The 16,058-nt window shown below is 34.4% G+C and overlaps 1 protein-coding gene across 3 annotated transcripts in view; it reads right to left on the reverse strand.

The window, feature by feature from the left end:
* C3G (C3G guanyl-nucleotide exchange factor) overlaps window positions 1-16,058 on the reverse strand; it is a 410,407-nt gene that overhangs the window by 82,258 nt on the left and 312,091 nt on the right. For all 3 annotated transcript variants that reach the window (XM_090368667.1, XM_090368668.1, XM_090368669.1), the window contains exon 13: window positions 15,174-15,345. In XM_090368667.1, the coding sequence (XP_090224793.1) occupies window positions 15,174-15,345 (172 nt within the window). The remainder of the gene's footprint in view (window positions 1-15,173; window positions 15,346-16,058) is intronic.

Here is a 16,058-nt window from a genome sequence, read left to right on the forward strand (position 1 = left end):
ATTTTTTGCGATAAGCTAATCTTCGATTGTCATCTGTGACTATCAGTATCAATATACGAGTTTGCGAAAAAGATGCTTCAAATAGACATTTGTGTCGGTTTGCATTATTATATTTATAACAGGTAAAAGTATGTTAATGTCACTGTAAATTTGAATAATCTGAAGTTTTCTCTATAGAACATAATGCATCTATCATTTGGATTGCTTCTTCCATCCCACCTTCTTTTTCTTCTAATGGTGCAGGGGATTCATTGTTCACCCATAATAATATATGTGCATGTGGACTTCTTCGATGTTGAAATTCAATGCGTTTAAAGAAATTCACAACACAATCTTTCCCAAAAGGACTAAGTTTACAATTTTAAAATTCTGAGTATACTCAACAATTTTATTAAAGTATATGGCACACGTTTGGGTCTTCATTTTTTAATGTAGGTAAGGTAGATCCATAATTTCATTAGTTGTAATTTCTCATTTATATCTGAATTTTTATAACATACATAGTAATACGGGCCATGCTGGTTCACACGCACTCAACATCAAGAAAACTGTAGGTTTTCCTAATTGACGAATAATGGCAAACACATCTCGTTTACATTGACTCCAATAATATACTGAATTGGGAATTAATTTTAGAAATGGCAAGTTAGACTCTAATGACTTGTTTATGAATTCTTTTGATTCCAATATAGGACGAGTAACGTTAGCTGTTATTCCTACTGATTTAAATACAATTTACAAATTTTCTACGGTACGCAATAGCATAATTTTTATTGCCATATATAGCAAATATTGGGGAGTTACTCCATGACAATCAGATCTACGAATTTCACTCGATGCCATCATAAAGGGAGTAATTTTCAATCCATTTTTAAATTTTCATGCATGTACATCAGGGGGACAGGCACAAATGGAACAGTTTATATAATGAGGTTAATGGGAAATAACAGGGTTAGGTTCTGGGCACCAAACATTTTACCTACCTTTCAATACCGAAGTATTTAGAGTTCAGAAATAAACTTTTGTAATTAAAAAAAAAAAGTTACTTCTTGATTAGACCAGGGTTTGAGCCCATGACCACCAAATGCGGAGGATGCGGAAGGTCGGGGAATGATCACCGCATATCCCCAGCCCGGATAAAGGGTGAGGGTTGGCATCAGGAAGGGCATCCGGCCATAAAAATTGTATGCCGAAACAATAAAAACGCTGACCTCCTATATGTAATGGGAAAAGGCGAAGGGGGGGAAAAAAAAAAAATTGCAAAACATTTTGACAGTGAGAAACCAACTAAAAATTCGATGTAATGCCGAATTTTTAGTTGGTTTTTGAAGGTCCTGGTTGAGGATCTTCTGTTGAAGGCACTGGTTGAGGAGGTTGCCTTTTTTGAAGAAAGAAGTGTTAGTTACCAGGATTTCTTCCTCCTTTCTTTCTAAGAATTTCAAAATAACGGGTCAGGGTTATTATGACACCCCTTTTAACTGTGACACTCATCTCCCAGTTGTGATAAATGTCGCAGAGCTCATTAATGAGAGACTCGACACTCTACAAGAATCTGTTGTAGATCACTGGTCTTCATAATTTTTAGGAGGATCTTTTTTCCCTTCCTCCCGCTGTTGGTTAAATTCTGCAGCTTCAAGGTGTTCATTTGAAAGAGTCTGTGCATGACCTTTCAAGAGCTCAGTTACATCTTCAACTGTAACTTCTTCTAACTCTGCCTCTAGTGCCAGCTTGCTGATGTTTTCTACAACATTTTGTTGTGGCTCGAATCTTCTGAAGTCATGCATGAATCTGGGAGAAGTTTATGCCACACTCCATTTAGACAATTGACAGCCATTTCTTGCCAGACTGTGTTAATGTGATTGATGCCCTTTAAGATATCAAAAGACCGTCAATATTCTCTGATGGTAATGTTGGACTCGTCTGAAGCTTTTACCATTTCTGTAAATGTTTGCCATAGGTAATAAGCTTTAAAGGTGGCTATTACCCCCTGATCCATCAGTTGCAAAACTGATATTGTATTATCTGTGATTGGCTCACATTTTCCTTGATCACATGTATAGTGCATGATAAATTTTGTTTGATGATTTAAACTTTCAATTTATAAAAAAAATTTTAAAAAATAAATATTCATGGCCTTGTGGTTAGTGACCGGAGCTATTGCGAATGGTCGCATATTGGACTAGCACAAAATGAGGGCTGCCTGTATATCAAATATGAAACTTGTTGGAGATGATTTCTGACATGGTGCTACACATAAATATTTATCTTCAGACCAAAATAATGTTTGTTACTGAATTATCAATAGTTCATCATCTTTGTTGACAGGTTCCAATATTTCGCTGAATGTTCCTGTTCACCATCATCATTTGTCCCCAAGAAATCGTCACTCACTTTTATGCCGCAGAATTTATACAAAGGTGAATTTATCAAATACTGTAACCATATTTTCACTATTTTCTTCTGCACACACATCCTTGTAGATATGATGATTTATGTATGAGTCTTCATTTTATATGTGCATTAATGGCATAATCGTCATCTAATTCTCTAGGTAATTGATAAACCATCATATTTACGTTAACTGGTACATTTATTACTTGGCCAATGATCCCGTACTGTCCATGTTTATAACATAAACAACAAATTTGCATAAAGTGTAATTGTGGTGATATCGAACGCTCAGTTACAACATCCAGTGGAGGCAAATGAGTAGGATATGTTGGATATATAAATCCATTTGATGTGGCCATAGTTGGTATCCGTTCCTCTTTTAATGAAGTCATGAAAGTACTCACTTCTTGTACATGAAATTGATTTTGAAGTGAATTTCAATCTGGATAATGAGAGTTGAGTGTTACATGCAGATGGATGGGCACAATAAAGACTTTAGTAGATGGATTATGCATATAAGGTGTGCTGACAATAAAGTTCTTGGACTGGCACTGTTGCAGTCATGTTCAATGAGTATGAAAATAAATTGAAGTGGTATGTTGTGGTTCAAATTTCCTCCAACAGATGGTACAGAGATTGTCCAGTAGGTTGATAGGTTGCAAGTAACAACCAGTTCCATTAGCATTAGTAACATTCCTGATTCTGCAATGAACGAATATCAAATTTTGCTTTAAACTGGGAAAAATGCAAAAAAAGTAAACTGCAGCCATTATCAATCTGCTGCAGGATGGAAGCCTCCTCAATGATTCATGTTGAGGGAGATGGACCATAATCTGCCACACTGGTTGAGAGAATCGACCATATTTAGCAGTCAGGGGCTTCAACCCCAGTCTACTCAAAGAGTGTGTGCTACTGCACTCCTGCTAATGATCACTCAGCTATGGAAAAACGTATCAAAAGTCAAAAACTGTTTATGGTGATGAAAAATTAAGTTTTACCAGTGTGTTTGAATGGAATAAAAGGTTCAAAAATCAACGTGAGAATGCTTGCAATGACCCGAGAAGTGGACATTCATCAACCCCTCGAAATGAGGACAGAGTTGCAAAAGTTCGGAAAATTGTGGCAAGAGACCACTGTTTGACCATCAAAATGATGACTGACGAGTTGGATCAAGAGATGAGTTGTCAAATTCTGCATGAACATTTAGGGAAAAGGAAGGTCTGTGCAAAATTTTTGCCACACAGCCTCACAGATGAGTAGAAAGATTCTTCAAGGCAATCCCAAATCCTTGACTCTATTGTCATTAGAGATAAGTGTTGTATATTTCAGTATAACCCAGAGATGAAGCATGCAGTGGACTTTAAAATCACTACCAAGGTCCAAAAAGTTTCATTTATAGAAGTCTAGGATCAAGACAATACTGAACATATTTTTTGACAAATGGCATGATTCACAAGGAATTCATACCTGAAGGGGAAAGAGTCAATCTTGTGTTCTATGTACAGGTGCTTCAAAGACCATTGAAGCATTTTTGATCAAGATTGTACTTTTCAAGAAATATGTGTGTGTGTGTGGGGGGGGGGGTTGCTCCAGAAAACGCAAAAGAATAAACTGGTGTTTATCCTTCTGCATTTTCAAGCAGAACGATAAACACCAGTGGAATAAGAAAGTATAAAAAGGTGACACAGAACAGGAGTAAGCTTTGGAGCACAGGCATTGAGAATAAATGGAGAAATACCATTCAGACCTGGAGTTTTCTTGGCATCAAGATTGTTTAGAATTTTTCTGATATTCTTTTGATGGAATACCTGAGGAGGCATTTAATGTAGTTTACTGGGAATGGTAGGAGGTAGTTTAGCAAGATAGTCCATACAAGAGTTAGAAGAATAGTAGGATGCTAGTAAGTCAGCTTTATCTTTAATTGAGAAGGCAATAGAACCATAAGATTTTAACAGAGATAAGAGCATAGATGAGCAAAAGTTGCAGCCAATAGCTTTGGCAAGAGACCAGAATTCTCAACTACCATTTGGACAGGAAGCAAGTTTCTATTCAGTCTGTTTGAAATCTACTTTGGACTGATTAATTACCGCTTTACATTGGTTGTGCCGACCGGGCTAGCCGGGTGGGTATAGTGCCTGCCTGTCAACCCAAAGGTCACGGGTTCGAATCCTGCCTCGGGCTTGGATCAAAGTACTGCAAAAACCTTGGGAGGTGCATTATGGCCACAGAAGCCGATGCGCCAACAACTACCAAAAAAAAAAAAAGAAAGAAACACCATTGGTTGTGGGCTTTAGTGTAGGCAAAAAATGAATCCGGAAATTTGGATGCAAGCCATTTATGATATGCAACATTCTTATCTTGAAGAGGCTTAGCACATTTATTGGAAAAGCAAGGTTTGGATAAAGGACAAGGTTTTAAGGTGGAGTGCAGAATAAAAGATTTCACTCATAGAAGAATAATTTCACTGATGTGATTTGAACAAACACTGGCATCTTTGTAAAAGAATAAGAGAAAAAAAAATAGCTCAATATAATACGTAGAACACTTCCATATGCTACTCTCCAGAAATTAAAACGAAAATAACATTAATGCAAAATTATCACAATAAAAAATAATAAATTGAATATAATTAAAAATCAATTGAACACAATTAAAAAATTAAAAGTAGTTTAATGCAAATTTTGAAAAACGGTTTTCCTTCCTGAACCTGACAGAGCTTTTCGACCATATGTCGTGAATGAAAATTACTGAGTATGTGTGGGCATAAATCTTAAATACAGATTATTTGTCTTTGCGCATGCACATAAAAGACCACGAATTGGAGATTAGATAGTATAAACCAGAGCTATAATGCTCAATACGTTCTACATTGATTTCAGTATTTGTAGAAGAAGAAGAGAAATTTACCTCAATATGATACATAGAACACTTCTGTATGCTACTCTTCAGAAATTATCCTATCTTCCTTCATGGATTAAACGATCCGCCTATTCCGATCTCTAAGGGGTCTGTCCATCTTTTCTTCGGTCTTCCTCTGTCTTTTTCCCTTTTGCTGTATATGTGTAAGCTAATTTGGGAATCTATTATCTTCCATTCTTTCTGCATGTTCTTTCCGTCTTTGTCTATATTCTATAATTTTTTCATTAATTGAGTGAATTTTAATTCCTTTTTAATATTTACATTTGGTATTTTATCTAATTTTATACATCCTTTAACATATCTTAAAAATTTCATTTCTGCAGCTTGTATTCTATTAAATGTCTCTTTGTTTTGGTATCCATGTTTCAGAACCATAAAGAAGTGTTGGTATTGCCATTACTTTGTAAAATTTAAATTGTGTTTCTTTCTTGTTTTCTTAACTAGAGTTCTTTTTATTGTTCCACACATATTTTGAAATTTTGCCAATTTCTGGTTCATATCTTCTTATGTTATATCACATCCTAGATATTTAAAATGTTTTACTTGTTCTAACATTTTGTCTATAACTATTTTTGTTCTCACCATATTTTCCCCTTAAAAGCCATTGTTCTTGTTTTCATTGTTGATATTTTAACTTTATATTCTTCTGTTATTTGGTTTAATTTAAATACAGCTCTTTATAAATTACCTTCACTATCTTGAATAATTACTTGATCATCTGCAAATAACAGTTTATTAATCCTATTCTTTGTATTTAAATATATGCCTGTATTAATTTCTTCTTTCCATTTACATATCATATCCTCGATATATATGTTAAACAACGTTGGTGACAAGCTACATCCCTGTCTAACTCCTTGATTTATTATACTTTCTTCTGTTAATTTATTACCTGTATCTATTACTATTTTTGTTCCTTGATATAAACTATTATTTTTGTAAGATGCTTTGGGTATCCTTTATTACTCAATATGTCCCATAATTTTCATCTGTTTATTCGATCAAATGCTTTTTCATAATCTATAAATGCATTTCTAAATTAAACTCTTTTCGTTTTTCTATTATTTGTTTTAATATAAATATGTTATCTGTACATGAACTTCCTTTTCTGAATCCTGCCTGTTCTTCTATTAATATTTCATCAGAGATAATTTTAATTCTATTATTTTGCTATACATTTTATATACTGTATTTAGTATGCAGTAACTAATAATTCTTTGTATCATTTCTATTTCCTTTTTTAAATATTGAAATAATTTTTGCTATCTTCCATTCTTCTGGTATTTTATATTGTTCCCAACATTTATTAAATAAATCTAGTATCCTATCTTTTTTAAAAAACTTCCTCCATACCTGATCAGTTCTGCATTTATACCATCCATTCCTACTGCTTTCCTATTTTTTGTAGCTTTCAATGCCTTTTCCAATTCTTCCTTCGTTATCGGATCTATGTCACTAACTGGATCCTTCTATTTGATATGTTGGGTCTTTTCACAATTCTTCATAATGCTTTTTCCCATTGTTCTTCCTGTATTATATTTATTCTTGAAGTGTCTTTCCCTGTGCTATTCAAGTTTTTCATCATTTTATATGCCAAATTTTGTCTTCCATGAACATCATGTTCTGTTGTGCTTATAAATCTATCCCATGACTCTGCTTTAGCCTTCCTTATGTCTTTAGTTTTGTTGCGTTCTTGTTTATATATTTCTTCATTCTCACTTGTCCTGTTTTGTATATATATATAAGATATTTATCTTGTACTGCTTTAGCTATTTCTTCATTTCATATCTTTACCCCCTCTTCTTATAGTTTTTCCTGAATTGTCCTAGTGTCTCTTTTGCATTATTTTATATATTATTCCATTCTTCTTCTATTGTTCTCTCTTCGATGTTTTACTTATTTTGTCTTTAATCCTTTTTTTCATATAAAATTTGTATACTTTCTTCTTGAAGTAGATATACTTTATAACCCAACTCCTCCTTCCCCTGTTTAAAAACTTTTCTCTTCTTCCATTTAGCCCATAACTCTTTTTTGAAGCCACTAAAAAATTATCTGAATTAATATCATATCCTACCTAAACACCCTAGTATCTCGACATTGTTTTACTAATTTTTGATTTACTATTACTGACTGTGTACCCCTTGTCGACCATGTTATATTTATGAATATCACGTTTTCTAAAAAATGTATTTGTTATTTTTAAATTATTAAATGTTGCAAAATCTCTAATTTATATCCATTTCCATTTACTTTATTTTCTCCATACATCCCATAATATTTTTTATTGGCTTCTTCACTACCAGAGCATTATAATCTCCCAAAATAACTACATGGTCCTTTTTTACATTCTTATCTAGTTCTTTTTTAACTTTTAATAAATGTATCCGTTTCTTCCTCTTTTCCACCTTCTGCAAAAGAAATTAAACTCTTCAGAACTTAAAATGAATATAACATTAACGCAAAATGATTACAGTAAAGAGGAATAAATTGAAAATAATTATTTTTAATCATTTTGCGTTAATGTTATATTCATTTTAATTTCTGAAGAGTAGCATACAGAAGTGTTCTATGTATCATATTGATATTTTGACCAGCACTTCAGATTCGTCAAATTTATTTTCTATGCTCCTAGCATTGGTGTACATACAAGTATACATGAACCTGTTCTTAGTCACTCTAACACAGCTCATGTATTTATTTGTTCCACAATAACTCTCAGCAGTCACTGAAATTCCTAGCACCTTACTTTCCAGTATGCTGCTTTCCAATAGAAGCAGTGTAAGAATCACTTTCACCTCGAACTGTGGTTACTGTTAATCTATTGGTTTGTATATCCCACCAAGCTAGCAGTTTTCCAACCCACCTAACATTGCTGTTTTGTTTTGTTTGTTTGTTATTTGGTTTTTAGGAGCATTAAGCAACTAAGACCATATTGCTCTGGAATATGCGGTGGTCATTCCCTGACCTTTCCGCATCCTCCGTATTTGGTGGTGATGGGCTCGAACCCCGGTCTAATCAAGAAGCGTGTGCTACGCACTGCTGCTCCTTCCCACCTAGCTACGGAGGCGCCGACCTAACATTGCCTTGTCAGCATAAGCAAATATTCTTGCACCCTTTCTGATTATCCCAGCCCTGTAGAAGCAATCTCTTTTGTTAACAAGTACAGACCACACTAATAAAAATTCTACCCCTGAGCTTTGCACAGTCTGTCTGGGGCCAAATTGCAGACACTAAAATTCAAAACTAACTCATTACTTTTCCAACATTGCTCTGTACTTGTTATGCAAGTTCGCAGTTCTCTCACTCTTAATGTCATTAGCACCAATGTGTATAACAATATCACCTTATCAGCCTTAAAAGATGATATCTGCTCTACAACGTCATCAACTTTTGCCTCTGGCAGACATATCCTGTTCCTATTCCACCTATTCTTCTTGCACATTATATTTCCCATTTCCCTGAAAATAGAGCCACCAGCAACAACTAGCTCCTGTGGGACCAACATATTCTGCCTTAGTGGTTGCCACTGTGTTGCCTGATGGTCAGCTGCAAGTTCTGGCATTCATGTGGGTTGTTGACAGCTTGATGAACCGCCCCCCCCATTTAAATCCTTCGAGGGCATTCACCCTGTTCTTCACACTCTCATAAAGGCCCATAATAAAGCTGAGTTCGTGCCACATTCCTTACCTCAAACACATGCACATTCCTCTTGGCAATATCATGTTCCATTCCAGATACATCAAACAAGCAGTACATTTGATAAGGCAGTGATTTGAAGGATAATTGCACCTCTTAGTTCTCTCCCTGAGCCATAGCACGCTCACTACCTTGAGTCCTTTGCTTTACTCCTCTGGTCTGAGGCATGATTTTTGTACAAATTCAGTATAATTAAAAATACTAAAATTAATATTCCTAATGCAGTAATAACGCTATCCATTGGTTATGCTAGGAAGTTTATGCTATTAATCACACACACACACACACACACACACACACACACACACACACACACACACACACACACACCTCTTTAACGAACTTCCATACAGCGAATTTTCTATTGTAGTGAATTTTTTTGATTTCCCCTTGGTCATTACAGTGAAAATAGTTTATGTATAACAAATAAAATTTCCATATAACTGATTTTGAGAGATCTGGGTACACGTTCGCACCTCTGGCCTTTAGGCAATAGAACTGATGCTGTAGAAAGCATGAATTAAGAGCTAAAAAACATTCCACAATTTCCTCATAAAACCTATACAGCTGCCTTTACTGCACAGAGAAGTCTCTCTATATTTCTGACATGGACATTGGCTCTGGTCATCTCTAATGTGAGCATATACTGGAAGCATGCTATTAGAGAATTAGGAGAAAGTGATTTTTTTTATCTCAGAAATGAGTCATTTGCACTTTCACTAAATTTCTCCTGTCTCTGTTTACTTGGTAAATACAAGTGGTCCCTAAATCAATTTTGTTTTAGCTGCTGTGCAAGCAACCTTACAATGTCTAAGAGAAAATCCTTGAATGTACTGGAAAAAGTGGAAGTGCTTAATAGTGTAGATCACGGCATTAAAAAAAAAAAAAAAAAAAAAAAAAATGCTTTAAAATTTGGTATCCCTAGCAGTAGTGTGTCAACCATTCTGAAAAACTGTGATTCAATTCTCAAACTGTTTGAGGAAACGTGACCTAGTCGGAAGCATGCGTAATCATGCCTGTATGAAGATGTAGATGAAGCCATTTTTAAGTGGGTGAAGTTTATTTGAGACCAAAACATGCCAATGACCATATCAGGGCCATGGGTACTGGCAAGGTGGTGCAAATGCATCACCTTTGGATTTTGAAGTAATACACAATTTTTAATATTTTCATTAATTTATTGAAATATATTAAATATATTAAAACAATACAAATTCTACAAAAATATGCTCTCCCGAATGCGTTCACAGTCTGTGTAGTGCTTTCTTTCACTGATCACAAAATTTTGGCTCAGCTGTACATGTAAATCAGTCAACCTTGACTTAATTAAGATATTGCATGTATTCTGAAATTTGGCTAACAAAAAAAATTTATTTCCACATACAAGTGTGAAGTTTCTTTTCTTCCCTCTGAATACCTTGTCTAAACTGTAGCCAATGGACCAAGGCGTTATCAAGAATTTGAAAGTGCACTACCAAAGGCACATACTGAAAGAAATTATGCTGAGAATAGACACCTTGCAAAATATCCTGCCAGCACCCATGATCAGGGCTGTTAATAAAAGAAAAGTATGTGGAGTATGATGCATCTTTTCAGGAGCATATAACATTCCAAGACAGTTCTGGTTGGCTGTAAAAATTTAAATAGTGCCATAATTTACTCGAAGCTAAAGGTTATAATGATTTATACACCAACATCGAGCCATAATGATGAAGAGGTTGAAGAAATGTACAACAAAATTGAGTCTTCTAGATGAGCAGAAAACCCACTACACTATCATTACAGGGGACTTTAATGCTAAGGTTGGAAAGAGACAAAAGAGTGCAGAAAGGAGAACTATACAAAATTTTTGAATTGGTGAAAGAAATGAAAGACTTGTGGAATTTGCAGAATATCGAGGATTGTCAGCGATGAAAATTTTTTTTTTTTTTTTTTTTTTTTTCAAGAAAAGGGTGAACAGAAAGTGGACACGGAAGAGCCCAAATGGATTAACAACTAATGAAATCTACTTCATCCTCACTAACAGAAGATATATCGTGAATGATGTTACTGTCCTGAACAAGGTAAATTGGAAGTGATCACAAAATGGTAAGGTGCACACTTGATATACATGTAAGAAAAGAAAGGGGAAAAAAAAAAAAAAAAACTGACTATGAAGGTCTTTGAGATAACAGAAGAAGAGAAAAAACAGTATATACTGAAACTTAACAAGTTTGAGCTTCTGCAGACGGCTCAGGACCAAGATATTGACGAGGAATATTACAACTTTCTGAAAGTGATAAAGCCCAAGAAACCTATAGGTAAAAAGAAATCCAAAGAAGAAAAAATTAGTCAAGAAACACTTGTCATGATGAACCGAAGATGACAAATGAAGAGCAAGATAAACACTGACAAGGAGAAAATCAAGTATACTGAATTATGCAAAGCCATTAGAAAGAGACTCAGAGAGGACGTAAGAAGATTTAACACAAGAAAAGTAGAACAAGCATTAAGGGAAAACAAAGGTCAGAAAAGTGGCAGCTATGCTTTAATTCCGAAAAATGCAAGTTCTTACATCTGGGGAACAGTAACCCAAAAATAACTTATAGGCTTGGTGGAGTTGAACTAAAGTCAGTGGTGGAAGAATGGAACTTGAGAGTTATGATACAGTGAGACATGAAGTTCCCCGAGCATTGTATACAGATTGCAAGGAAGGCCCATGATGTCCTATTGATGATTTATCGAACATTTACTACTAAAGATAAGGACATCATAAGCTCATTAGATAAGGCTATTGTTAGACCACACCTGGAATACTGTGTTCAAGTATGGAGACTGCACTTGAAAAAACACACCAAACTTACTGAAAGGGTCCAAAGACAGGTTACTCGCCCGGTGAGATCTGAAAAAGAGCACCCGTATGAGGAGAGACTTCAAATATGTGGTTTGCAGAACTTGGAAACTAGGTACCTTAGAGGAGACTTGAAGTGTTTAAGGCTCTAAGATGCAAAAGTAAAATGAATGAGGATAAAATTTTCATGGTTATAAATTATTCTTGAACTAGGCATCATAAATTCAAGTTACGGATGGGGGGGGGGAGCAGATGTTTAGACCAGGTTGCAGGAAGTGTTATTTTAGCCAGTGATTTATAAATTACTGGAATAAGTTACTTATAAGTTAATTAGTTACTACATGAGTGGTTGAGGCTAACAGTTTTGGGAAATTCAAAGGTCAGTTGGATAGTATCCTATGGGAGGAGGGAAATGCATAGGTTGTCTACTTTATTTTATTATTAATTACTTTTTTTTTTTTTGACTGGTGCGGAATAAGCCTTGTGCTTCCTTGCAACTAAATTTGCCTTCTGCCAAATAGTAATTGATCATAAATTTAAATAGTTTATTAGAAGGTATGGAGAAATTAAGTGGATAATGTTTTTTTTTTTTTTTTTTTTGGCTGAAGCTGTATAAGCTTGCTTCCTTGCATCATTTTGTCACTACTAATAACTAAATACATATCAGAGAAGACTTTTTACTAATATGGTTTTCAAAAAACAACATTTTTTTTTATTTAACATGATTTTTGTTTCTTAGTGCATAACCTAAAGTGGACACAGTTTTCTGTCTGACACCATTTTTGGTGCTTCATTCAAGGACTTCTAATAGAAAATTTTCAAAGAAATGTGTAATCTTAAACGTGTTACCACACATTCAAGATTTTATACCAGTATGGTTTTAAAAAATCAATTCATTGTCAGTAGCATGCCCTTTCTTTGTTAGAGGTGAACACAAAAGTGGATGTTACATGATATATATTTTAGTTTTTCTTGGTGCAATTTGTATAGTAGCTATGTCCACTCATTTGGTGAGTATTTTTAAAGCATACCAAGAAAGGACTAAAATAAGTAATACAGAAGTAATCATAAAAGTTTAACATGCTCCTAAAAAATTGTGTTAAACACGAGACTATCATTGTTATTTCATTTTTTTTATGTCTCTTCCCCTCTAGTTCTTATGAAATGAATAATGCACAGCGAAATGAGAATTGGTAATGGAAGACTACTATAATTCTGAAATTTTTAAGACATTTAAAATTGATTGGTGCACTCTATGCAAGAGCATCTGCTTTTGGGTTAAACAAATATGTTAGGGTTTTAAGGATATATATGTCTGAAAATTTCAGAACTAAATTGGGTATAAGGTCTCCCCTTACAGTGTTAGAAGTGGATAGCCTGTTAATTTCTCTTTTGAGAGATCGAGAGTTAAATGTAAAGGAATCTAAATAATTCTTGGAAAACTCATCAGATGGCAGGGCACTATGCTGAAACTGGCAAATATAATATAACCACTAGTTGGATCATGCTGGTTTATATCAAGAGATACTAAAAAAGTTAAAGGAAGAAAGATTTTTTTTTTTTTTTTTTTTTTTTTTGTAGAACCCTCAAGGAAAAGGGTAGCAAATTTTTAACACATCAAAAAGTAAGTGGAGTGTAAGTGGTCTGAATTAAAGGAGAAGTTCCATTCAAGTCTAAAGAAAGAGAGAATATTAGTATATATTAAACTGAGTATCTGAGATTAACAGAAGTTAATCACCCAAAGAAGATTGAGAGAAGCACAGTGCTGATCTATTCAAGCTTGTAAATTAGCATATAGTAGAGAGGGAAAATTAATATTCAAAGACATTTGGAGCCTCAAGAATGGAATTCACAATAAGCCACATTATGAAATCAAGAAAGCAGCATTCATCACATTCAGGAAGAATATATACATTAATCACATTGAAACAAAATACACCCATAGAACAAGAATTGCTACATATTTCATAGTTTGAAAGACAAGTTTAATTCTTTTAAAACAAATTTTTAGTATGGATTAAAATGCTATCACCTCTGCCGATTTACCTATTATTAAGGAAACAATGGTAGCCAGCACTAGCAGGGAACATGAGATCATTTAACAGGGCTCCTGTAAGACAAAGAATGTCAGATTTATTGACTAGAAGCTTAATTTCTAGATTGGCCATGTTATTCTTATGGCTTTGGATATTATGACCAGTATACACTTAAAGAAAATCCTTACAGTCAATCATAACATTGTTACAGATCAGTTTTTTTCAGCAAACAATGAGGGTGATACTTGGGAGAACTTACAGCAAGTAGGCCTAATTCTTGAGAAGATAATGGGAATATGTTAAGGCAGACTGCTAAATACGTTGGATTATCAGATTTGCTTACACTGATCAAAGAGGGCTTATGGATATTCTGTTTCTTCTAGATCCAGCTCTCTCTCTCTCTCTCTCTCTTATGAGATTTTAGGGAATTTAATGAGGATCTGGCTGAACAACTCAGGATAAGTTGTTTCACCATTGGGCAGAGACTCTGGTTTGGGGGAAACAGATCTAAATAAGAGCCTGTGTAGAATACTGGATTTTCATTAACAGGCCAAAACAACTAATTGTGGGTACAGGGCAAAACTAAGGTAAATGTAGCACAAAACATATGCTAACTTATCATATTGTAAACATGGTATATCATATTTCCCTCATTAAACTGCTGTGTATGCTATTTGAAAGTTCTTGTTTATTGATCTCTCCAGTTATCAGCACCTGAATATAAAAGTAATAAAAAAGCAAAATAACATAGTTAAGATAAGAACTGATTATAATTTTCCAGTTTCACAATCTTTGAAGGCAAGTATAAATTTAAAAGACTTACCATAAATCAACTACTACTCTGATCAACAGAGAAAAAGCATTCCAGGCTGTCCTTTGTCTCATATCTGTAACATGATTAAATCTATTGTATCTGTACAATAATTGTAATGTATATCAATAACTTTATTAATATACATTACAATTATAGAAAAACTGTAGTAACTGCAATTACAGTTACTGACAGTTACAGAAAAACTGACAACATATGCTAAGTTGCAGATCAACAAGTGTACGGCACTATCTATTATGGTTACTTGCCTTGTTCAAATGCATCCTTCAGAAAAACTTGAGAATATGAAGGTAAGAAAACAAGCATAGTATCTTTCTCCTAAGCTTTTATATAATTTCCCTAGTTTTGAGTATTTGAATATAAAAGTAATAAAAAGCACATGGTTCTATTGAGATTACATGGAACTAATTATAATTTGCCATTTTCATGCCACGATCTTTGAAGGCATGTATAAAGTTAAGTGACTTACCATAAATCATCTACTACTCTGACCAAAAGAGAAAAAGCATTCCTTGCTGCCCTTTGTCGCATATCTGTAACATGGCTAAATCTATTGTATCTATACAATAATTTCTTGATAAGTTCAGATGGCAAAATAAAAGTACGGTATGTAGTTAGAAAAGCTTCCTGGTAAAGAAAGTCTGAAAAAATAATAAACAGAGATATGAATTTTTGAAGGCAGTGACAGATAAATTTGTTTTAATAACTGCAGTTAAACTAAATATAACAGTGCTTTTACTTCAAGCAAATACAAGGTGTGATCAAAAAGTTGGAGGGCCTGAACTAATATTTAGGAAATAATGCAACTTATACCAACTGATTGGGTGGATGTCCTTCAGTCTCTATGACACTGCATACAACAATTCCAATGCTTCTGCAATGCCTGGAAGCATTCCTCATATGGTTCTTTTGAAAGTGATATGTAACCTTTCAAGGTGGCTTTAAGCTTGGGAAACAACAACAACAAAAAGGGAGTTAAATCTGATAGGCAAGGTGGATGGGAGAACACAATGATGGAGTGCTACGTCTACAGGGGCATTGTTATAGCACAAATTTCCTGAAGCCCATTTTTTCTGGCAGTTTCCTCTATCAGAAAAAAGTAGGCATCACACATTTGCTGTAAAACTATTTTGTAGTATTCATGGATTACTGTTGGACCACACACAGGACAAATACATAATAATAAAAAATGCCCCATGAAGTGAAAAATACGATAAGCATGATCTTCACATTTTGAGGACTTGAAGAAGACAGTATTCTGTTGGGAGGACTAAGCCTTTGTTTCCTGATCATAGTCATGCACCCATGATTCTTCCCCATTTCTTCCAGTAATGATGGAAAAAACAAAGTGCAG

The sequence above is a fragment of the Mastigoproctus giganteus genome, chromosome 2 (assembly GCF_048544385.1).
Source record: "Mastigoproctus giganteus isolate SK-2022 chromosome 2, ASM4854438v1, whole genome shotgun sequence".
Classification (NCBI taxonomy): domain Eukaryota; kingdom Metazoa; phylum Arthropoda; class Arachnida; order Uropygi; family Thelyphonidae; genus Mastigoproctus; species Mastigoproctus giganteus.